At 37.7% G+C, this 25,988-nt stretch overlaps 1 protein-coding gene across 2 annotated transcripts in view; it reads left to right on the top strand.

The window, feature by feature from the left end:
- A1CF (APOBEC1 complementation factor) overlaps positions 1 to 16,871 on the top strand; it is a 66,784-nt gene extending 49,913 nt beyond the window's left edge. For both annotated transcript variants that reach the window (XM_040976051.1, XM_040976052.1), the window contains exons 7-12: positions 2,986 to 3,083; positions 6,588 to 6,861; positions 8,523 to 8,728; positions 11,994 to 12,130; positions 12,799 to 12,953; positions 16,094 to 16,871. In XM_040976051.1, the coding sequence (XP_040831985.1) occupies positions 2,986 to 3,083; positions 6,588 to 6,861; positions 8,523 to 8,728; positions 11,994 to 12,130; positions 12,799 to 12,953; positions 16,094 to 16,245 (1,022 nt within the window). In that variant the 3' untranslated portion in view covers positions 16,246 to 16,871. The remainder of the gene's footprint in view (positions 1 to 2,985; positions 3,084 to 6,587; positions 6,862 to 8,522; positions 8,729 to 11,993; positions 12,131 to 12,798; positions 12,954 to 16,093) is intronic.
- Positions 16,872 to 25,988: the final 9,117 nt, after the last annotated feature.

The raw sequence follows: 25,988 nt of genomic DNA, 5'->3' as shown, positions 1-25,988 counted from the left end.
ACAGCTTTAATTATAGTCATTCTACAAAATCTGTTTTTATAATTCAGCAGCATGAGAATTGCCCAGAGTTTCTTCAAACACAAAAATCTTGTGCTAGCTGGGGTAGGCCCAAATATCTGCTTTTTTACTGTTTCTGGGCAAAGTTGATGCTGCTGGTGGCCACGCGTAGACCACCACGGCCCTCTGGTACTTCTCACTTGCATACAGAGTTGTTGCCTTTAGGTAATTGACGTGCTGCTGACAAGTCTTAGTGAACAGAGCAATCTGTTTCCAATTTCCTATGTCATGATTTCAGAAGACTTATTTCTTCTTTGTGGATGGATTCTGCATTAATTATGATACCTCTCTCGCTAGTCAGTGACAATCAAAGAAAAATCAATATGCCCTAAAGCAGGAATATGTTAAAATAAGCCACATGCAGGTGGTGTTTTGCCTAGCGGTTAAGCTACCAGTGGGGGTAACCACTTCCTACATATGGGAGTTTCTGGATTTGAGTCCTGACTTTACTGCCTGTTCCAGCTTCCTGCTAACCTGCTTGCTAGGGGACAGGAGGTGACAGATCACATAGCTGAGGCCATGTGCCAACCACATGGAAGATCTGTATTAATTCCCTAGATCCCAGTTTTGGCCTGGCCAGTCTCAATCATTGTGAGCACTTGAGAAATGAACTGGAAAATGGGAGCATGGTCTCTCTTCTTTAAATAAAATAAAATAAAAATAAGCTATGTGGTCAGTATTATTGTACAGAGGATCAGCTTTTATGACACACAAAGTCTTTCTGATTCATCTTTTTTGTAAGGCTAAATTTTCATGAATTTTTCCAAAGGCAAGTGAATCTGAACAGTAGCATCCAAAAACACAAGACAATTTCAAATAGCTGAAAGTCGAATTCTAGTAGACCTAAGATCATTATCATCTGAACTATCGCCTGCCATGGGTCACAGAGGCTGGAGTTTGTTTTGCTTGAGAGTGTTCTCTCATTTGGTGTGCATTCACTTAGTGTCCCACGTGTCCAGAGCACTGGGCAGATACTAGGTGACCGGGATTGCAGGAACCTCTGAAGTCAATTCTGTTTTTAGCACTGCAGAGGATGGTGTTAAAGTATGAGCTGGAAAGGTGGAAGTGACCACCTACTGACCCAATCCTTCCACTAAACAAGCAATGGGGTTGAGTCATGCTAATCACCTCACCTGACAGTGAAAAGAATAAAGTACCAATTTGAAAATCCATTGCATTCCCATGCGTCACAGCATCAATTACCTTCATTGGCTCAGTTGAGCCAGACAATTTTGCTCTCTATAACCAGTATCATACATCAAAGGGTGAATGTTGAAGAAAGAGGAAAAGAAGCACCACATCGTTTTTCCATTTTTCCATGGGATGATAACTTGCAGTCATCACACCGTGAGGTACAGTATCAACTCCAAGTGCTTCTGGGACCTTGACTCTTAAGAGGATAACTGAACTCTGATAGGGAAAGGAAGAAAAGACAGAGGCTCCTCTTCTTATCCTCCCTGGCATAATGGCTCATCCTTGGTTATTTCCAGGAGCTAAGAGGAAAAAAAATCTATCCTCTCAATATGCCCCAAATGAGAAAAAAAGTTAAAAGGGGACCACTGGCATGCATAACCCATAGCATAAACCACGCTTAACCTCACTCTACACAATGAGGTTTATTTTCAAAGTTGAGTAAGCAACAATATTTTTAAAATATAACAATCATCTTAACATTAGTTTCTATTTTTGTAAATTATCAATATAAATAGCTCTTTCGAGTGCCTACATATAATATAAACAGATATTTATAAAATGCCAAAATATATCGAGTAAGCCACAGTTTTCATTCTCATTTTTTTCTCTTTCTGAAATAACACTAGGATTTCACCTCCACCTTTCAGTTCCCATACTGCATGTGTGCATTTATATTAATAGATGCAAATTTGGACTCTGAGATTTTAAAAAAATGTTCTAATATTGTACTTAGTTTTTTACTTTAAAAAATTTAAGAAAGTCTTGACTCTTTCAAGTACATTTGTCCTCATTAAAGACTCCTTGTTATTTTGTATGTGTACCAGATTTAGTCATTCCTATGACATTTACATTTTAGATCATTTCATGTTGGCTGTTTCAACAGCGGAGTGATATTTTTATGAATGATTTTTATGTACTTTTGTAAAATATATTTTTCCAAATACGATTAATATATATTTGTGACTGTTTCCAACTTTTAGACATCATGACAGCATGGTTGAGAACCACCATAGTCCTCAGGTTTTTTAAGAAAAAATTGCTAGTATTATTATTATTTTGCCTTGCAAGTGCTCAGGATCTTAAGCTACACAGAATCATCTATTTCATCTTTTTTGTCAGGATAATAGTTTCTTAATATTTAAGTGGAAAGACATAGAATTATGTAAATAAAAATTAGAAAAAGTTATTGCTACACTACTCCAAATTCTATTATTCAAGCATACTTCAAAAAGTTTGTGGAAATTTGAATTAAATTGTAACATTTTTGTGATGCAAGGAATTGAAGTCTATGTATAATTTTTCCAATATGTGTTTCCTATGAACATTTTAAAATACCTCCAAGACACAGGAGAGAGATTTCTTGGGAGATAAAAGCATAGAACTTAACAAGGTAATCACCTAAATATATGTTTATAAACATGACCAGTTATTGCTATCATTTGAACAAACATTTTATTTATAAATAAGATATATTTTTACATTCTATAAGATATCATGACTAAAATAACATTCCTACCTTAAGGATCTTCTAATGCAGATGATAACAAAACATAAATCCACAACTAGTTATATCAGAATATAAAAGTTATTTAAAAATTAAAACAAAATCTTCTAAGAAATGTGTCGAATTTTAAAGTCAGTTACATGATATATTCTCAACTCTTGGAAATTACATGAACTATTTGCAGCACCAACTCAAGTTTTCTAATGGAACTACTTTTACTCCATTTACAGGAGCTGTGGAAAGGGTGAAGAAAATCCGAGACTATGCCTTTGTGCATTTTAGTAACCGAGAAGATGCAGTTGAGGCTATGAAAGCTTTAAATGGGAAGGTAATGTAGGGGGGATGAAAAATAGGTAGAGATTCCATCCAAGTTTGGCATGGGCATTCTATTCAAAAGAGCAATCCTACAAGTTAATCTTACCCTGATTTTCTCCACCTCTGACATGGCTGCATCTACCCAATTAAGATGCACAAAAAACAAGTGAAGGGAAATGGAGATAAGGTGAATATCGACAACTCTCCCTGTAAATTTTTGGAGGTTGGACAAATTACTGGCCCTCGATTCCCTTAGGAAGACAAGATGAAAGTAAAATATTTCAAGCAATCTCTTCTTAATTACATTTTTAAAAATTTTTTCTTCAAAAATACTATCACCTTTATAGCACAGTATTTTGGAGGTTGATGATAAGATATCAAGTTTGCCACATGCGGCACTTGGAATCTGACCTTGAAACTGAAAGTCTTATAAATAGATTCTGGAGAAAAAAAAAACTACTAAATCCTTTTGCTGATGTACCCATAGAATATAATCCCAATAAATATCAAACTCCTTCTGTAGATTACTTACTATACATAAGTCAAGAATACAGAAGAATCAAACCAAAGATGTTTGTCAAAAATTCTGCCAGAGGAATAAAACAAGCACAAATACTTATACAAAGTGCAGCAGAGTAAGTATCATAAAAGAGAGAGAGAGAGATGAAAATAAAAACAAAGTTCAAAGAAAGAAGTGAGTTTAAAGAATCAGAAAAATTTCACGGATATAAGATGATAATAGTTTTTTTTTTAAGCCACAAAAATTTGGTCTAGTTTCAAACAACAAAATATGGGAAAAAGAGACAATTTTAAGCAAAGGCACAGGATTTGGGAACTGTAATGCAAGCTTGGGAAACATCAGTCAGGGTACCAACAGAATTGTCAGCAAAAAAAAAAAAAAAAAAAAAAAGTACAAAATTAAAGTATAGAGTAGAGGGATGAAGAGTGAGCCAGGAGAATGAATGCCCTAATTCACTTTTTCTCTCCAGTCTTCCATGAAGATTTCACATCGGTCAAATTCATTTAAATCTAGAAGGCTAGGGAACTCTGCAAAGGATCTCATGTAAAGGACCCTCCCAGAGCACAGCCAGTGGGAAGTAAATTTAGAGCCCAAATGGAAGCTATGAGCCAGACACAGGGAATTCTCTGATTTATGAGCTACCCAGAGGACTACACAGATAAACTCTGTGGGTTAAAAAAAAAAAAAAGTACTGATTCTGAAACACAAAAGGAAAAGTTAGCACATATTTAAATGTATCTATATGAAGCAAAGCATTATTACTGCTTTGAAAACAACATGTAAGTTCACTTTTTCTCTTGGAATCATTTCTTAGTGTGTATGTTGCCACTAAGAACATATACACATAGCCCATAATTAAATGCCAAATCATTACATTGGATTAATGCCAGTGAAGAAGTGTTCAAATTATGTTCAGATCCTATAACTGGATATTTTTGCAGCAAACTTTTCCTATGTCATACAGAAATAGATTTATTAGCAGTAAATATTTACTGCATATTATAACTAACACTAATGTGGGATAAGGAAATGAAAGCATGTTTTTCTAGCACCTGTGTTTTGAACATCCATATAGAAATTTGTATTTATCAGATCAGGTGTGGCTTTGAAGGATTGTGTGTTTGTGTGTGTGTGTGTGTGTAATTATATTTATAATTTAGGGAAATTAACCTATGAGTTAATTTTTCATAGGTTGAGGAGAGAGACAGAGGCAGTGGAAACTAGTAGAAAGCTATTCTAGTCACCCAGCCAGGATAAAGACCTTAAACTCTAATGGGAATGGAATGTAGCAGAGGTTTCTACAAGTTCTGTGGGGAATAAATGTGAAGGCCCAAGATCTGCTTGGGATTAGAGCTCAGAAAAGAATAGTCACTGTAAGTCTTCAATAGGAAAGCCTGATAAGGAACTCAGGAAAGCAAGTCCAACAAGAAAGAAATGTGATGAATTGAGCTTTAGATGATTATTAACTTGTTCCACATATTTATGAGTATTCACTCATTGTATAAATTTGTCAATATCTGTGATTTGAAGGAAATGTTGTTGGGCTTGAGCAATGTAATTGAATAAGAAGTCGTCCTAGTTTCTGAAATATCTACATCAAGTACTTAAGAATGATGCACTCTTGGAAGGAGCAAAAGAATGCCGAACAAAATCTATCACACAGTCAGAAGTTACTGATTCATTCAACTCTCCTGATATGGAAGTGCCTGTAACCATAGACCTATTTAAGTTTCTTCCCCAAGATGGGACTAAATACATAGAGAATGTTTTGTCTGAGATAAGCCTTCCAAGTCTGTTTCTTCTAACTGTAACAATATCAATGTAAGACTGCTACAGATTATCTGTATCTTACCTCTCAGTGTGTTTCATCTAACCTAGTCATATGTGACACTGTGCCAATCACTAAAACGTAAGGCAGGTAACATGAAATTAGGAACAGACTGCTTGCAACAACTGACCAAAGTAGCCCAGATAACTAAGAAACATGGACCACTGAGGGATGTGAACAAGGGTGAAATTTCAAGTGATGTGAAAGGCATTTTTTTTCAAAATGTTTTTTAGTATTTCCTTTATTTATATGAAAAGAAGGTTCAAACACTTTCTGACAGTGCTTTTTGAGTGAGAATGCCCATCTGTTAAGAAGCTGTTGAGAGCCACCTTGGTTTCTTGTGTAGGCAAACAATATGTAGAAGTTAGTTGTGTGTGTAGACCTGCACACACCCATTGCCTTCCACATCTGGAGCAGTTTGCTATTACATAAGTATTAGTAGGAACTACTGCAGTGATTCTTGAGCACAGCTTTAAGTGTTGTATGCCTTGGAAACCTCAGTACTGCTCCCACTGTCACTCTCGGTCCCTATTATCTTTTTTTTTTTTTAATTCCCAGCTGTTTAGCAAGTCATGAAGTACCCGTGGGAGACAACACAGTAGCCTCACAGACTCCTCTTCCTTAAGTAGAGTTATACTTAAATCTCTCCACTTCCCTAAGATTTACCGAATCTGCAGGCTGCTCTAAGGAGGAAGACATTAAGTTGGAAAAGTCTGATTGGGTTTGCCATGCCAAGACAATATTTCATAAGATCTCTTGCTTTTGCTTTCATCTTCATTGACTGACTAAGCAATGGAGAATGTATTCTACTCATCAATAACCTAAATTTTTATTTACTTCTGCAAATTGTACTATTAACACATAGGTAATGAAATTAAAAATATAGCCTACTTTTCAGTCTTAGTGATTATTTCAAAATTAAAATTTACAACCAACACATTAATGGGCATGCCCAATATATCACTGTCAAACCGGGTAGCATTTTATATGTAACTCAACAACTGGACCAGAAAAAATTCAACTGACATATAAACATAAGCCAATAAAGTGACAAAATATAAGTAAGTGAAACAGTCAACACACAGCAAGTGGTCCAGCCCTTAGAAGGAAATGGGTGGCTACTTAGGAATCAGACCTTCTCATGGTGTCTGTCTTTGCTCTTCACACAGGTACTGGATGGTTCTCCTATTGAAGTGACCCTAGCCAAACCAGTGGACAAAGACAGCTACGTTAGGTACACCCGAGGCACAGGTGGAAGGGGCACCATGCTGCAAGGAGAGTATGCCTACTCTTTGGGCCATATTTATGATCCCACCACAGCTTACCTTGGAGCTCCTGTCTTCTATGCCCCCCAGGCCTATGCAGCGATTCCCAGTCTTCATTTCCCAGCTACCAAGGGACACTTCAGCAACAGGGCCATTATCCGAGCCCCTTCTGTGAGAGGTAACATCAGTTAGCTCTAGCCTTGCAACAACCCAAAGATGTCAAATGATTTGCACTGTAATAGCTTTGGAAAAAATGGATGACTCCTCTGGGAGAAAAGGATGGAGAACTGGTGTATCAAAAATCAAATTCATCAAAAGTTCTCATTCCTTAAGAATCTTTTATTTACATTACAACTGGTTACTAAAAAAATCTTAGTCAAAAACATTTCAAGGCACATATATACTCATTAGCGACTCAGTGGCATCATCTTTATGTGTACTATTAAATCACAAATTATCATAAACATTCCAGAAATATGAGGTATCCTATGATACACCTCAAGAAATATGAATTGCAGTTTTAAAAAGGTAAACCTTCCAGGATATCGACTTACATCTCTAGTATGTTGGTAACTAAATAAACTCCAAATGGAAAGCAAAACTTAATCTGTTTACCAGACAATAAATATTTCATATTTCAAATCTGTAAGAATGCCGAATATTCAAGCAGTTTTCTGATTCAGTTAGTTCAAGCCATGTAGAAGATAAATACATTATTTTTTATTTCCTGGAAATCAATCTTTTTCTGTTTATTGGGCTCTTCCTGAATAGATTTTCTATGAAGTGGCAAATGGCAATAGAATTCCAGTTCTATCTCCAAATACAAACCCACCTGGGCAATTCAACAAACTATGTTTAAATTTATTCTTCGGTTTGACCTACAAGCAAAGGGGGCACCTCCAGATCACTGTAGAAACAACCTTCTTATCTGTTCTAATATTTTTCAGGAGAACTGAATTGGAAATCCTACAAGCTCTAGCATTCAAAAATCTTGGAACTTCCTTACTCAAAATACAGCCGCTGCTCTACTTCCAAATTGTAGAGTAAAAGAAATATCAGAGTTTCTTTCAAATATCTTGTCTATAGGATAACAAACTAATGTCAGAAACATTACATATTTATAACCTAAAATTATGTCACTAACCAATCTACATATTATATGTAAGTTGTCAACCAGTTGTAATGTAGAGAAAAGGAAACTTTAAAGGAAAGGAAGGACTCATTAATATTCACAGATGAAGGATAATCAGTTTAATTTTTATCTCTTGATGCCACTAATAGGAAATCAAAGTAAGAATATAGGAAAACAAAAATCAAAAGGAATCTATGCATGAAACTCAACGGACATTTAAGTCTCACACTGTCAGAATGTAAGATCGTAGATGGTGACCTTTAAACATGGCTTTCTAAATGTTGATTTTCCAATAAGTCATTGGGGGTTGTGTAACTGGGGAAGGTAGAATTTGTATCTAATGTAATGATCAGTGTCAGTCTCTATGCAAGACAGATTTCAATGAGTGATCACACTACGTTGGAATGTTTTAATAGGCACATTCCCAATTTGGCTAGTCTAAGGAAAAATGTCAACAAAACATCAACTGAGGATATAAATTCAAGAAATTCTGTGTTCTAAATTTTTTTATAGTAAGAGAGCGAGAGAGAGTGAGCACTATGGTGAACCTTACCCTAAGTTGAGTTTCATTACATTAGAATCCTAGCATTTTCCACTCATCTTCATGGCAATAATCAATGTGACTTGGGCTAACTTTTCCATTACAGTAAGATTCAGGGTGATTTTCTGGTGGTTTGATTCAGTTTAATGCCTTCTTACATTCCTAGAAATTTACATGAATGTACCTGTAGGGGCTGCGGGAGTGAGAGGCCTGGGCGGCCGTGGCTATTTGGCATACACAGGCTTGGGTCGAGGATACCAGGTCAAAGGAGACAAGAGAGAAGACAAACTCTATGACATTTTACCTGGGATGGAGCTCACTCCAATGAATCCAGTCACCTTAAAACCTCAGGGAATTAAACTTGCACCCCAGGTAGGTAATGTCATTCCAGACACAGCTTGGAAGTGGAATCAATAACTATCATATACTTTCCATCAAATTATTTGGTTTATTGAGGTTTTATTTGAGTGGCCCATCAAAATGAAGTGGTCTGAGGGAGGCGTGGGCATTGTTCCATTATCTTCTTGATTTTTTTTTAAGTGATAAGGCATAAATTTTCAACTTAAACACAAATGACTTCAGAGCTATGAAGAATTTCCAACCAATATTTATGGTGAAAATCAAATCAAGAAAAGACCCAAGGGGGTCAACGTAGATGAATATGGTGTGAAGGCCATGTTGATTGCCAAGTGAAAAATATTAGAGAGAGAGAGAGAGAGAATCCTGAAAAGACTATCCAGGGCAACTCTACTTGAAAACACTCTGCTTGAGAGACAACTGCAGGCTGACATGGAGGTGAACTCTCATCTCCGTTAAGGTGCCATCAATCATGCCAAGACAAGTCTTCTATAATGTTCCCATTTGTACAGTGACATTATGGCAAATCTTTTTGTTTTTGCTGAATAGTTGTAAGTTTCCATGTTTCTGAATGAAACTATGGTTTTTATTGTAAGAAAATGAAAAGCTATAAAAGTTGTACCCAAATGAGAATGGAATGCCTGGGTTTCCAAGAAAATCTAGCAAGACCTGTATTAACCTTTGGATTATTCTCTAAGACTGTGTAAGCTATGGTGACCTTTCCAAAATATACTTTGGCTGAAAATATCAGAGTTACAGCCTACATGTACCTGAGGAAGCTTTCCTCATCCCACCAGAACGGTGTAAGCTCCAAGTTTATGGAAGTAGGCCTTAGGATCACAACCAAGAAGAAACACTGGATTTTAAAAAATTCACATTGGTTGATTTTTGGATGAAGATGGAAAATTAATGATTTTCTTTTCATATTACTTTATATAAACTTTCTGTTAACTATAACCAGACATTTTTTAAAAATGCTTATCAGAGTGATAAACAAGCTGTTTGTCCAAAAAAATATTCATTAGACTTTCACGCAACCATATGTTATACAAGGTAGTGGAGGGGTATGTAAAAGTGAATATACTCAAATCCTTTGTATCAAAAACATATCCAGAGGAAAAATTTGAACACATAAACAAGTAATTCTAATAAAATTTGTTAAGTAAGGGGATAGAGCTAGCTCCAAATACATAAATCCAAATTATTCAACAAGACTCCTGGGGTAAAACCCAAAATAACCTAAATAAAGTGCTGGGAGAGGGGCCATGTTGCGTGTGGTGCATCAGGTGAAGCCACAGTATCCCATGTCTAGTTTGACTTCCAGGTGTTCTATTTCCAATCTAGTTTCATGAGAAAACACCTGGGAAATAGTGGACAATGACCCAAGTACTTGGGCTCCTACCACCCTGGACACTGACCCAGATGAAGCTTTCAGCTTCTTCCTTAGTCCTGGGTGTTATATTTTTTTATGTGACTCTCGCTCTCACTGTCACTCTACATTTCAAATAAGTAAAATTTAATTCAAAAGTAATTATTCTAAGAAAGTTTGAGAAAAATAAGAAGTCATAAACATTGTGTAACAGATCTAAGAGCTACTATCACATGAATGAAAAGCTGTACTTTCTATACTAAATGGAGGTTAGAAATGGATCATGCCTTATATCAATATGCATAGTACTGGAGCCAGTACTATGGAACAGCGGGTTAAGTCACTGCTTATGATGTTATCATCCCATACGAGTGTTGGTTTGAGTCCCAGTTATTTTACTTCTGAACTAAATCCTTGCTAATAAGAACCAGGGAAAACAGCAAAGGATGACCCAAGTGCCAGAGTTCTGACTTTGGCCTGGGCCAGCCCCTGTTGTGGTGGTCATTTGAGAAGTAAACCAGCAAATGGAATCAACTCATTTATCAGTCTTTCTCTCATTTGTTCTCTCTCTCTGTCTCTCTCTCTCTCTTTTCTCTCTATCCCTCATTCCCTCCCCCTCCATACCCCTTGCTTTCTTACTCTCTAATTCTGCCTTTCAAATAGATACATATTTTTAAGTCTGTAACCATCTCTAAATTAGTGGCTGTCTTGTAGTTGACTCTGAATTCCTATAAATGTGGCTTACAGGTAGAAGGTCATGCTACTCTCAAGCAATGTAGATGGGGTTTAAGCAGTCTCACAGGAAGGTTATGAACTTCAAAGGACTAGAGCACAGGACAAGGACTGCCCTGCGAAGTCAGCAGCTGGCAGGGGTGCCGCGTTTGTACACCTGGCATAAACAAGCAGACAGAACCAGCAAAAGCTAACTAATTACTTAATATTTTTCCAGAAAAAGCTAATTTATTGTTGTTGGGAAGATAAAGAATGCTTTAAAGATTCACCAGAAACTACAAGAGTGCTCAGAAGAAAAAAATGATAACAAAACTAGGCACCATCCACAAATAAACTGGGAAATGGCAGGCTCCTACAGCTGGATTGCTGTCAAAGCAAACGGCATAAGCAGCTGCAGAAACCCTGGGGCCCTGTTCAGTGCCACAGTTACCCCGTCAGAAGCCACCTCTGCTCTCCTTGGCAAGGGGGACTTCAGGAGCTCTGGGACCCTGGAAAGGACTTCCACACAGAGACCAGCCTTCAGCAAAGACTCAACTTAAACTCATTGGAGAAGGAAAAGAAACACACAGGCAGGTGCTACAAGTCAGACCATGATAGAAACAGCCAGGAGTGGTGCCTTGTCAAAGAAACTAAACCTCGGACCCTGTCCACACCCATGACTAATGCTCACCGGAAAACACAAACCCACTGAACTTTTTTCACTGTTTTTTTTTTTTTTTGGTGAAAATGTGAAGTAAAACACTTTGACAAATGACATTAAAGAAGAATATAGTTTTAGAGTGTTTTCTTTTAAACCGTTATAATCAGAGGTATTTAACATAATAATAAGTCCATCCACATAGTGTTGGAGCATGTATTTTTTTTAAGGAAAGAAAAATATATCAAACAAATCATAAAATTAAGCTCCTGGCAAAAATTTACAGCTAGCAGACTAAACTAAAAATATTAAAGCAAACGGTGTGAAAATGATTTTTTATGAACTAATAGATATAGCACTTTAGAGAGTTCAAACTGAGTTCAACTTAAATTTTATGAATCATTTATTAAGCCATGCAGCATTTTGTGTCTATTTCTAGTATCTTTGACTTCAAAAAGTAAAGTTTAAACACCTGAAAACTGGAGAAATAATGCCAATATGACAATTGAGGAAAAAAATGACATTTTTTTTAACTCTTGTAGATATTAGAGGAAATCTGTCAGAAAAATAACTGGGGACAGCCTGTATATCAGCTTCATTCTGCCATCGGACAAGACCAAAGGCAGCTCTTCCTGTACAAAATCACGATCCCAGCCCTGGCCAGCCAGAACCCGGCAATGTGCGTACTTCCTCCAAATTCCTAGTCATCCCCACACTAGGCTAAGATTCCCTTGCAAGAGAAGTGTGCTGCTACCAACACTCAGAGCTACTTCCTACTCATTTGTTAGAAAATGTCAACAGCGAGAGGTACAGTTGGGAATGTACCTGTCAGCTATGAGACTGACATCTTAATGTCCCCAAATTTCATACACACAAGTAGTATTCACAATCACTGGAATAAAGTAGGTAATAGGAAATGTAACAGACATGCAAAGTACAAACCATTCCCTTATCCATGGAGTACTTAGGTTGAATCATCTGAAATTGCCATATTTACTGCCATTTTTATAATAACAAAATGACTTATTATTTAGAACTTAAACAAATACAACATCTCTGTTGACACATAACACCTTTTGCATTTTTACCTGAAATCTGCATTTTAGGAACCAGTGTGTTCCACACACACCTTAGGAAAAGCCATGCTGTGAATTGCAGATGTGCCCTAAGAATGTCAACCACCACCTGAATTCTACGTCAATTTACAGATGTTTCTGAATACACGTGTATTTAGGAACAAAGAAAATGAACTCATCCAATCTTCTTAAAAGTAGGTGGGGCTTTAGGTTTTCAATTGACCATAACACAAGTTTAAAAGCGCCTGCTTTCCCTGCATATGCCTTGCAGCCACCCTTTCACTCCACCAAAGCTAAGTGCTTTCGTGGATGAAGCAAAGAATTATGCGGCTGAATACACACTGCAGACCCTGGGCATCCCCACCGACGGAGGCGACGTGGGGACCACTACTGCCACTGCCGCCACCTCTGCTGCTGTCTTCCCAGGTATGAGGAACGGTGCCAGAAAGGGCAGCCTGCACACGGTGTTTGGGAGGGCATTCCTGGTACCAAGGTCTTAATGCCACTTGCAATAAATCAGACCTCTGCCATATGTGGACTAAAAAACTTGACTAAATGAATTATGAAAGCCTGAGGCCAGAAAACTCAGCTAGGCATATGTGAATGGCAATCCCAGCTCAGCTTTAAGCAGCTGCATGGTCTGGTTTCTTTGGGTTGGGTTGAATTGGGTAGAGTTTTTATCTTAGTAAGAGAGTTGGGGACTATTTTAAGAGCTGGTGATTGGTTCACACTCTGCATGGAACTCATCTAAATGCTCTGCAGGCTTCATGCTATCGCAGTAATCCTCATAACACTTAACCAAGAGTTAAGGATTGCTCATAAAGTCCATTCTGCAGGTGAAGCAATTGAGGACTCATAGGATTAAATAATTCAGCCAACATCACTTTGCTCTGAAACAATTCCTTGAGCTCCTTCCTAGTTCTAATCTTCAACTTACGTTTTTGTTTCCTGAAAGAAATGTGTAGGTCACATTGTTCTTCCATTATTTAAAGTCAAACACCGTGCCTATGCTAGTGACAAAGACAGGCAGATGGATCCTTTTCAAATGTGAATCATCACGCCTCAACTTACTTTTGTGGTTGGGGCCTGAAGCATATTGCTAACTATTTAGTATAAAGCCTATTGCAATTAACATGCCTTTGGGGACCCTTTTTAAAAGATTTTTCTCCAGTTATTTTGTAGCCATTACAAATGTAACAACAGCAATAATAATAACAATAAATGAATTCGCTAGAGATTAAAAGGAACTAGGCAAGAATGGTCTCTCAAAAACTTGCTCTCTTCAGTTGGAGTAATTCCTTTTCTTTTTTCTAGTAATAAAATTGTATTTTTTTCTAAAGAATAAGTCATTCTGTCATGCCATTGGGTCAGCATGTTCCTGATGTGCCCACATGAGAGTCCTGACTACCCCCACAAATATCACAATCTTTTAAATAATTCATTCATCTATCAGTCGCATGTTAAGTATAAGAATGTCTATATTCGTCACATCCAAGACATTTGGACTCAAACTTGATCTACTGCTTCACTGTAAGTGAGGCCAATCACACTTCACGCTCACCACCTTTGCTTCTCCAGGAGGAACACGCAGACCCTCTGGTGAGTCCCCGAGAGGTTCCCAAGGCGACCACTGACCCAGCAGAGAGCAGGAGTCCTTCCTAGCAGAGCGGGATTCACTCCCTGTGCTTGTCACCGTGGGAGCAGCAGGCTAAGACACCTTTCCTATAAAGACAGGCTAGGGCTTCTCAGTTCCTGGAGAAAGCTGAGCCTGTGTTTTGCCAAAAAGTATATTCCAAAGATACCTAGTGAATGATGCACTACAAATATAAAGGAGCCACTGCCAGAAGGATTGTCAAATTTGTTTTCTTATTGGAATGTTTTCCCTTATCCTCACTTTTATTTGCTCCTGCAAGAAGTTAAAAATATTTAGGGCATGTGAGTTTTCTGCAGAACACATAAGAATTGGAGGGCTTCCCTTAAACACGTCTGTGGAAACAAAGACTAGGCTCCCAGGAAACAAACTTGGAAATGCAAATGCTTTGCACTGAAGAAGTTATCCAAATTGAAAAAGGGTCAAAATGCTCATGGGTAAAATCGTTGCTGTACACACATGTGCAAGCGTGCATACACACACACACACACACACACACACACACACAGAATTTCACATTCCTATTACCTGCTTATTTGAGAAATACTGCTTACAAAAATCAAGAAAGTAATTGTTAACACATTTTTCATTCCTCTGGCATAAATATATAGCAAATTTCACTTGTGCATTAGTCAGCATTACTGACTAAACTGAATGAGACATGGAGTGGAATCAATTTATAAGACAACAGTCCAGCCGGCTTCCTGCCACCACTTCCTAAGAAGCCACTGGGGGAAAAACATATTGAGTGCGTCTGGAGTTGGGCAGACTTCACCACACATGCACCAAATGGGCTTGCTTAAGAGGAAATTCTGGCCCCATTTGTTACTTGTATGGACCGTGTCCTTTTGCTTAATATCTTCCACAAGTCTCAGAAATAGCCTGGCCTTGATCTATAAACATTTACAGGGAAGTATTGCTCTGGGTTGTAGTCATTAACCTCTTTTCTCCAGGAGTGTGTGTCACCTAATGGTAATGGGAAAGCAGGGGATCGTTCCTTTATCACTGCTATGGCTCTCTGAGCAAGGGTGAACAGCAGGCCCTCTAAAGACAGCCAGAAAAGCCCGAGGATGGGATCACAAACTGCTGCTCCTGCTGTTCACACCGAGTTTTGGATTTGGAGGGGCTGCTATACCTTTGCTTGCACAGTATGATCTAAAAAAAACACACTAAAACTTTACTGTTTCTTTCCACCCACTCCTGGGTTCCCCAGTCTCCGTACATCCTTCTTGGGTGAAAGCAATGGCTTTTCCTGTCTCATTTAGGCAAGTGAGGAGTCACAGCTGAACCATACCGCAGGCCCACAGCACAACCTCCACCATGGCCTGGCCCCGCCTTCCACACCTTCCCTTATTTAGATCTGCCTGGAACCTGGGGAAAAGTTCTAAATTACAAGTCTCTGTCAGCCCTGCATCCTGCTGAATTTGTTTTTTGAATCTTATCTCTCATGTTTTTACTTCTTTAAGTTTGAAGGAATGCTGACACAAGTGGTCACCTTGAACAGTTTTGAGTCTTCTCAAATGCCATTTCAAAATCACTTAATTAGATTGGGCATTTGGCTTACTGGAAAACATTCCAGTTAAGACACCTGTGTCACACGTTAGAGTTCCGAGGCTTGCTCCCCTGTCACAGTTCCTGATTCCAGTTTTCTGCTAATGCAAACCCTGGGAGGCAATAGGTGATAGCCCAGTAGTTGGATGTCAGTCATCTCTGTGGGACCCTGTGCTGAGATCCCACTTCCTGGTGTCAGCTGGCTAAACCCCAGCTGTTGCTTGTATTCAGTTTACAGGTGGATCTCCTGAAAGCACACTTTAGCTTTAAGCAATGTTAGATTCTCCTCGTCCTAAAGATCATGGTAAACCAAAGGGAACAAATTTGAATCCTTCCATGACACTTTCTTTGCCCCCTCTTGCAGGTTATGCCATCCCTAATGCCAGTGCTCCCGTGTCTGCAACCCAGCTCAAGCAAGCAGTAACGCTTGGACAAGACTTGGCAGCATATGCAGCCTATGAGGTCTATCCTACTTTTGCAGTGACTGCCCGAGGAGATGGATACGGTGCCTTCTGAAGACATCTTCCTTTTAAATTAAGAATAAGTCCTATACAGCTCTACAGAGAAGAAGTAAACCTCTAACTCAGTCTGCTGGTTCTAAGTCATACCTTCCGTAAAGCATGCTGTCCTGAGACGGTATACCATAGACACTGTAGCACTGTGAAATGACAATGATATCCCTAACTGAAATTCATGTCAAGGACCCTTTCTTTTACCAGAAAGCTGAAGAGTCCGTGCCCCTATAAGTTATTCTTCCAAGGATCCTGGATGGCCAGGGAGTGTATTTACACATCCCAGTAATGCAGAGGGCCCTCTTAGCTGGCTACAGAACTGGGGCTGAGCAGACCTGTGTGGTCAGAACCACAGACTAGCCCACTAAGCTCCAAAAATCTCAACTCCTGGCTCACAATACACAGTTGTAAAGAAGCAAATGGAAAATAGTAGGTTTCTTTTCAAACTTGTGCACATTACCCACAGACTTGGGTCATAAACGATTCTCCAAGGTTTTGTGGACTGAACTCAGCAACACAGCAGTCTGCAAATTCCATCCAGTGCCACAGGTCAGGTCTTTCCCATTCCCTGCAGCGACTGGGGGTTTCCATCAAATTAGTAGGACAGGCTGTAGATACAGATAAAACAAATCCAGGCCCAGTGCTTACTCAGTAGCCCAACTCATCACCACACCTTCACCAATAATCCCCAGAACACAATTACTCCGATATAAAAGGACATTTTCTCATTTAAAAATGTTTGACATCTCCTCATGGTTCAACACTCATCTCAGACTTATTTGGCTCATATGTAAAGAGTGTCATTTAAGATACTTTTCCTTATTAGGAAACTGGTCAAGAGGTCCTTTCAACAAGAGAAATGATTTGCTCTTATTTTCTTTCATCTAAAGTGCAGGACTACCCTTCAAAGACATATGAATATTAACTTGAACTGAGCCATGCATTTTTTCACTCACCCACTTGTTAACTGTGCTGAGAAAGGCCCTATCTTCCTTTAAAAAAAAAAAAAAAAAAAAAAAAGACTTCCAGTTTCCGGCAGTTTTACCTTGCTTACATCCTTTTATCCTGAAGCTGTCACAAGTAAACCTTACCTCCATCACTGCTGACAGAAAGTTTCTTCAGAAATGCAGTAAGGGTGTTATTTTTCAAAAGTCCCTTCAGCTCCTGGCGTCTTCCCACCACACACCTGACTGCGGTTAGGGTGGGGTAGGGTGCTACAGATCCAGAATGAAGGCGGGAAGAACACACTATTTTCTCGCCAGATTTTAAATGACTGCATTGTTCCAAACACGAATACTCCAAGTCCCGTGGTCCTGTCCCAGTCGCATTAGTGGTGTAAGAGTTACTGCACTACAGTTTCCATTTACAAGAAAACGCCCTTGCTCCTTATAAAAGGCAACAGGACTCAGGAAAAGACGTCCACAAAGGTGTTGAAAATTTAGCCAATTCTTTCATGGAGTTCTGTGAGTCAAACTCAGGCCAGACTGCAATCAAAATTAGATCAATTTCGGTCACAGGTGAAAGTCTTTGTAATTTTTTTTGGTCCTGACTCCAATCAGATAGCAAAAGCTCCAAACGTACCACTCAAGTTCATGAAAGATTCTGTTTTCTGTTTTACATTTAACTCCTCACACGGCCAAGGACAGTGGTTCCCGAACCTGGCTGCACATTAGAAACACCCAGAGAGCTTTAAAAATTTTTAATGCCATCATCACTCCTCATACCAAATGCACCAGGTTGTCTTGGAGAAGCTGGCACCAGTACTTTTTAAAAATTCCTGGGCGATTTCAATATGCAGCTAAGTTTGGGAATGACTATATTCTTCCTTGTTTCTTCTATCCCTTAGGGTTTTTTTTTTCTTTTTATTTCACAGTATTTAATAGAAAAAGTAAAGTTAAAAAAGTTAGAAAAGTCAAAGTTAAAAAAAAGAGCCAAATATTTCTTCCTGTATTTTCATCTCATAAAAACTACAATTTTGAACATAACTCATATTGGCTTCACATTTATGCTTGGGCCAAAATAACTCTAAAATTGAGAAGTAAAACATTCCTCCTAAAGTAATTCTTAGATTCAGACTTGCTTTCATTCCCAAAAAGAGCAATTACAGTGAAACAGCAAATATCCCCTGGGCAGGCAAGTAAAAAAACATTCTAATTCCAAAAATAAAAATTTTGATTTCCTTTAGAATCCTTGGAAACAATTAGCAAAAAGCATTCTGCCTGACTAGTCACTACAAAATGGAAAGCCTGGCTTGGAGAAGCTTTAGAAGTAATCAAAATGAAGAGATAATTAACTCAGAAATTTTTGTATGAGAAAAATCGTTGCTCAAGATAAGGTCAGCTTTTATGGGGATTAATATCTGAACCTGCAAGGATATGAGTGTGTCAAGAACATTACCCTTGCGTACTGTCTTGTTGCCCCTAAAGAAAAGCATAAGTATTACCTTTTTACTATCAATTTATACAATTTGTACCCATGGGATTTGTCTTTCGATGGGCTTTTGCTGCTTTTTGGTAACATCTAGTGAATATTCTGAATTACGTTAGAATATACTCATGGAAAGGTTCATTGCGTTTACCACAATCTATGTTTACTCGTACTTTTCCCCAACATAAGTACTGTAGAGCGCTGATTCTACACTACATTGAAAATGTTCAGAAAATGGGCTCTTTAAAATGGAATGTAGAACCAAAGATAATTTTCCACATTGTTTATATATTTAGACTTGAGAAATTAGCACCTATTTAGTAGCTTCATAACTTCGTCCTAGTTACCCCCTTTTCTATTATTTCTTCACTGCTTCCCAATTCTTCATAGGAAAAATTAAAATTAGCCACCCAAGTGATAATAACAAAACAACCTAACCAATACTTTAGAAACATGTCACAAACTAGAAATAGGGTTCTAAAAGTCGATGATTATCATTAAAATCAGCTTGAAGTTACTAAGATGAGAGGACTACAATGGAACAACAATGAGACTGGGTATCTATGTTCCCCCACGAGACTAATGCCTCCTAACACTACTTTGTCATCGCATTAGGATAGCTAGAAAAGCATGTTCACCGGCCATAGCAAGTAATTCCGGATGCTCAGGCTTTCCTCCCACCCTGGATCATACCAAACCACATGAGTAACATGACCCAAAATGCTGCTAGAAAACTACCTTGTATGGACGAAATATGACTTCAAAAACTATTTAACAAAAGAGGACCTATTTTCAAAGCACAGTCCACCAACTTTTTAAATGTGAGATGGAAACTAAGTTATACCTTACAAATAAAAGTGAACAATGTGCCAAATAATCACTTAAGGCCATTATCATTGATCCTCTTCTGACATCCATATGAAGATCTCTAGCAGAGTTGAAATATATCTAGAAATTAACTCAGAGACTTTGAGCTATTTTATGTATACAATTTCTAATGTAAAATTTACCTGTGATGGGAAAACAAAGTTTTAAATATAACACAATAAGGGAACTTCATGATAAATTCCTTAAAGAACAAATGTTAATAGCATAACCTAGGGCTTTTTATATGTTTTGGAAGTTTCAGAAAAATTAAGTAACAAACATTCCATCCTGGGATACAATCACATTTCGTGTTGAGATTCTACTTGATTCTAGTAACAACTTGAAAGTACTCAAGATTTACTAAAAAACACACAAAGAAAGTGTAATGTGTCCATCAGAACGTTTGTATTTGCCAATATTAGAATAGAGCAAAGCAAGTCATGCTATAGTGAGTTGAAATTATTAGAAAGTCAAGGTTGTTTCTATGTCTTCACTTGTAGAATAAAATATGTAAAAAAAATTTTTAAGTAAAAAGTGAGTATAGAACATCCTATTACTGCCAAGGTATTTGACTTAAAAGCCAGATTCTTCTTACAGTGTTTACACAGAAAGTAGAATGCCTATGTTTAATATTGATAGCAAGGCATACAATATATAGAGGGCCTCAACCTTGTACTTCTTCAGTTCTTCTCCCTTTGGTTAAACAAATACAAGGAAAATTTTACTCTAGTTAACAAGGGAAAGGAACTCACAAAATCTGGCAGTCCCTGAACCAGATAAATCAGAGAGCAAGAAGAAAGGCAACTTTTTCATGCACTGCCTGACCTGTCAAAATCCACAAGGCATAATAGAGATTATTTGCTGGTTCCCTTTTTCCTTGAGTCAAGCTACCTATTCTCCAAACCAGGGAAATTTTTCTATGTAGTCCTTTATCTCAAAAAATACATAGAGTTCACAAATTCATTCAAACACTAATTCTCTTACATTTAAACTTAATATGGTAATTTATCAGTTATTCCTTACCAAAATTCTCATGTAATCGTGTACTTAAATTTGATTATCTTAATGAAAAAGTAATATTAACTGATTATTTTCCTTTTTATAGATTTTTTTTTACTCTTCCTTGATTCTCTTTGTTAATATAGAGAATTAAATAAGTTTATAGATTGCATGACTATTGATTCACAGATCTGCTCTTCAAAGAATGTACCATCAGTCTGTGTTTACTTTGCACCTGTTCTTGTGCCAGAAATTAAACACCAATGCACACAAAGGTACTTCCAGTATTTCCTGGAAAATGTTTGTTTTGGTGCAAAACATTCTTAAAATCAACTCAGTTTTTCCAGAATATGCACTTTCATGAGCTTTCTGAGAGCCCCTCGTGTTTCTTGCTTCTTTCCTCAGTGGAGTGCAAGGTGTAGAGAACCATTTGTATTCTTAAAAACTGGACATGAATTCATCAGCTCACAGAATTTGCTGCTCAGAATCCCAAATCAATTCTGACCTAAACCCCAGGTTTCCACTATTATTACGAAACACAAGGTTGGTACAGTATTTAGGAATCACTAAAAGACGGATTTAAAGATGAATCAACACTTGAACCATTAGTGTTATTTTAGGTAAAGTAAGTTTTCAAATGTAAAGACTGCACAAAACTGGAGGAGAAGAAGGCTTAGCTGGAGATGCAAATGGAATTTAAAAGTTAGAATTGACAGATTCTTAAAGTAATGAGTGTGTAATGGGTTAACAAGTAGGTACTGTTAATGAGTGGATAACCATACTTTTAATTTACTTGAAAACATGTTGATCATTAATTATTGTAGTTTTCTAAATATATTTTTGTTTACAAAAAGGTATTTAATAAGCCTTAGCCATATATATTTCTTTGCAATGAAGTATAAACACCTTGTTAAAAAAATAAATGACAAATTTTATATTCCTTGTTTTAATTCCTATGATATTTTTGGGCTCATAGACCTCAGAGAAATCCACTTACATCAGTTTTTACAACCACTGGCTTAGATATTTAATGCAATTGTGTATTTTCTTTCTATTCTTTCATGTAATTCCTTTTCTCCTATTTTTATGACAGCAAAGCAGTAAGGCATTGCTATTTCCAATGTCTTACTGAAAAGTTAGCTATCAGAAAAATCCATTTCCAGTCCCAGATGTTAAAAAAAATCTGTTTCTTTTCCTTTTTGTTACTGTTTTTATTTATGTATAGTTATCTAAGGTATATCAAAAAGAGATAAAACAGTATTAAAGAATGTGCATAAAACATATTTTTGTACTTTGAGTACAATGTTTTATAGAAGTCTGTAATCTGTGTTAAGTAAAATTACACCATTTGCTTATTGGGAAAATAATTGTTAGCTTAGTTGATATTAATGTAATGGCACTTTGGAATCAAATTACATGAAAAGAGAATACAATACTCTGTAATTAATTCCAGGATGATAACATGTTTAATTGAATTTTCAAGTAACATCATAAAGCCTTACAAACTATCAACATGAGTTTCTGACTATTTTTTTCTTCCCAAATAATCTATTTTCACTTTTGGGGGTACATATCTGAACATTAATAATCCATAACGGTAATGTGTTTGGGATGAATTCTTTATACCTTTTCTGTATGCTCCTTCTGACACATCTTCTGAGAGTAAATTTAACTTGAGTGCATCACTTTGCAACCAATAAAGAAAGTAAGAGAGAAACTTAAAAGCTGAAATAATGACAAAGCAGGACTCCAGAAAAGGAACAGAGCTCTGAAGTCAACACATGCTCTTGGGATCAGCTGCTGCCCCCGGAGGAAGACACAAATGGCTGCACGAACGCCTCAGTCCCCACTCCAGCTGCCTCTTGGATATTGGAATTTTTTTTTTCATTTTTTGAAAGGTTGTTAAAATAATAAATGAAGGATTTGTGACTAAGATTACATAAAGTCTACAAAGGATGATTGCAGAACATATGAACAATATGCAAAAAAATGAGCTGCATTTCTACATATTAGCATTAACCTATCCAAAGTTGAAATTAAGTGCTTATGAATGAACTCCTGGACTTTTCCTGGTATCAGGTAGAGACTTAGGCTCCAGGTGACATGGACTTGCTTTGGAATATACCACCACCAGCCCCACACAGCAGTGACATGAAATGACAGGATTTAAAAGAACATGGTGACAGAGACCCAAGTGTGACTCTAGTACCTGGTTGCAAAGCTCAAATATGCCTCTATGACCCCTCCTACAGCCTTGGAAAGACAGCAAGGAGTCACAGGACTGACTGGGAACACAGCATCAGGCTGGCAAAACCTGGCATTGAGCACACCCTAACAGTCCCATTCTCCAGACAAGTGCCTACAGACAGTGCCTCCTCAGTGTTAGTTGAGTTCCAGGGTCCCAGCTGAGTAATTGTGTACTTCAACAAGCATCACCCTTGGTTGGGTGTAGCATCAAGTACTGAATCCACCTCAGCAGCAAACAGAACAGAGCCACAACCAGGGGAGCTTTGGTCTTGTCCTTAGGCTAAACTAGTCTTGGTGGGTTCAGAGCTCAGCGTGTGATCTAACGTTGTGGCATTCATTGGTGGACACCGGGCAGAGAATATTGAAGTGCCACTGGCCCAGGAAGAGGTTGCAGAAATGGGCCATCCCCCTTTTGGCAGTCCCCTAATCTACACTAGTTAGCATATCGAATAAAGATTTGAGAAAATTCAGTTTAGGAAGTATTGAAGGGACTGAGTCAGAAAAAATGTATCGGGAAAAACCTCACTTTGAGGGTTACCTAGTGCTATCTAGGACAGAAGTATCCAGATGCTCAGAGAAAATAATCTGGGATTACAAGAGGGATACCACAAAAAAACTCAGGTGACCATAACTAGTCCTTCAGTGAACAGAGGATAACACACATCAACAGTGTCCAGAATTTCCATGGAAATATACCTAAGGAGCAAAGCCACCCCAAAACCCCCAAACTGCATCCCAAAACCAAGAATTTCAAATGCTCAGATGAAGATTTCAGCCCAGATGATGATTTTCAAAGCAGCTGTTTTAAGTAAACTCAACGAAATCCAATGGAGCCCAGAGAAACCTTTAACATTCTAAGGGAGACATAGAGACATGCAAGTAATTAAAGAAATTCATACAGACATTCTTACACTGGGAATTAACATTAAGTGAAGTTAAAAGAAGGCATTAATAGCAGAATAGATCAAATAGATGAAAGAACCATTCAGCTCAAATACAGGCCACATGAAAATAGACAGTTGGAGGAGAAAAATAAAGAATCAAAAGGAGTGAACAAAGCTTACAGGAACTTTGGCACTGCATGAAACGAGCAAAAAATCTGAGTTACTGGGCTTCAATAGACATGTGACAACGCCAGAGGGACATGTCTACTCAAAGAGATAGTGACAGAAAACATGTAAAGCTCAAGAAAGACACAACTATCCAGCTATAGGAAGGTCAAAATTTGCCAGCCAGATTCAACCCAACTCTTCCCCAAGACATATTACAACCAACCCCCCAAGCTTGAATATAAAGAAGATTCTCAATGCTCCCATGTAAAAGAAGCAAATCTACACAGTTCTCACCAGCCATGTCAGCAGAAACTTGACAGGAGTGGGATGAACTTTTAGCATCAAAGGATCCAATTCCCCAATTATAAGACACAGAGTTAAGAAATGCATCAAAAATGCAGGGTGGTGTGGGGGAGAGAGCTTACAAGAAACTCTTCACTTACAAGAACTGCAAGTGAAAGAGTGAAACCAGACAGACCATGAATGTGGCATCCAGAGAAAGCAGAGATAGCCGTGCTTCTATCACATCAAATAAACTCAAAACATGCACAAAAGATACTGGGAAAGTCACTAATTCTACCCTTTATGGAAGCACTGATTCCAATAATTTCTTCTTAAAAAGCATTTTTAAGCATTTTAACAGCTCCACTACAGTTCATAGGCATAGTTCTGAGAATACAATAGTATTTGCCTTTTCCCTTTCTCTCTACACTTCCCCTACCTTCCCTTCCTCACTTTTTTCCTCTCCATTTATGAAATAATGTATCTACAATTTACATTGAATCCAATAGGCTGATATTCTAGGAAAGTAAAGTTCATTAAGCAAAAAGCAAAAAGACCCTAGTTCAGCAGAAATGTAGATAAGGGCAAAATAAATAAATAAATTAATTAATTAATGGGCCTGGTGCAGTAACCTAGTGGCTAAAATCCTCATCTTGCACACACTGAGATCCCATATAGGTGCCAGTTCTAATCCTGGTATTCCCGCTTCCCATCTAGCTCCCTGCTTGTGGCCTGATAAAGCAGTTCAGGATGGGTCAAAACCTTGGGACCCTGCACCTGCATGGGAGACCCAGAAGAGGCTCCGGGCTCCTAGCTTCAAATTGGCGCAGCTCCGGCCATTGTGGCCACTTGGGGAGTGAATCAATGGATGGAAGATCTTTCTGTCTCTCATTTTCTTTGTATATCTGACTTTCCAATAAAAGTGAAAATCCATCTTTAAAAATAATAATACAATGAGAAAATAACTTCATATACAGAAAACTTTAAAATAATCACAGATCATTAAAACTGTGGTAATATAACATTGTTAACCATTAGTTAAGGAAATCATTATGCTGAGTGAAAGCAACCAAGCACAAGAGAATACCTATTGAATAATTCTATTTGTACAAAATTCTAGAACTCACAAACAAATCTAGACTGAGAGAAAACAGATCAAAGATGGTCTGAGGGAAGGTTCAGGAGGAAAGGATTACCAAGCAGCACTAAAATACTTACAAGGGCGACAGGTTTTTTTCTGTCATCTTGATATAAATTTTTTTAATAAAAAATAATGTGTCAATATATAGCTAATCATACAATGTTATGCACAGTTCATTGTGTATCAATAATACTTCACTAGAAAAGCAAAATTTATATGAAACAATAAAACTATTATGGTACTTAAAGAAATAAAGAAATGTGTATTCTGGTTATCTCAGTACTAGACAGTACTGTGTCATAGGGCAAGCACTTGACGTACAAGTTAAATCACTGCTTGGGATCCATCCCACAGCTGTGCAGTTGTGTGTGGATCTAGGTTCATCCCCTGGGTTTGGCTCCAGCTCTGGAGTTCAACTTCTTCCTAATGCTTACCCTGGGGAGCCCCAGTAATGTCCCAATGAGTGGGTTAATCCACCCCTTGGGAACAGTCCCCATTCCTAGTTCCAGCCCCAATTCAGGCCCAGCCATTGTAAGCCAACAAGTGGGAGCTCTCTCTCTTTCTCCCCCACCTTCTAGCCTTTCTCTCTCTTAAATATATATGTATATATATATATATTTAATAATATATGATATATATTTATAAAGAAATAAATATTTACTTATTTATTTAAAGATTTTATATATTTTTAAAGTCAGAGTGACAGAACAAGAAGGAGAGAAAAATGGAAGT

This window comes from Ochotona curzoniae, unplaced genomic scaffold (genome assembly GCF_017591425.1).
Source record: "Ochotona curzoniae isolate NIBS_2020 unplaced genomic scaffold, NIBS_Ocur_1.0 contig_2692, whole genome shotgun sequence".
Taxonomy (NCBI): domain Eukaryota; kingdom Metazoa; phylum Chordata; class Mammalia; order Lagomorpha; family Ochotonidae; genus Ochotona; species Ochotona curzoniae.
This window is presented reverse-complemented; position numbering and strand designations above follow the sequence as displayed.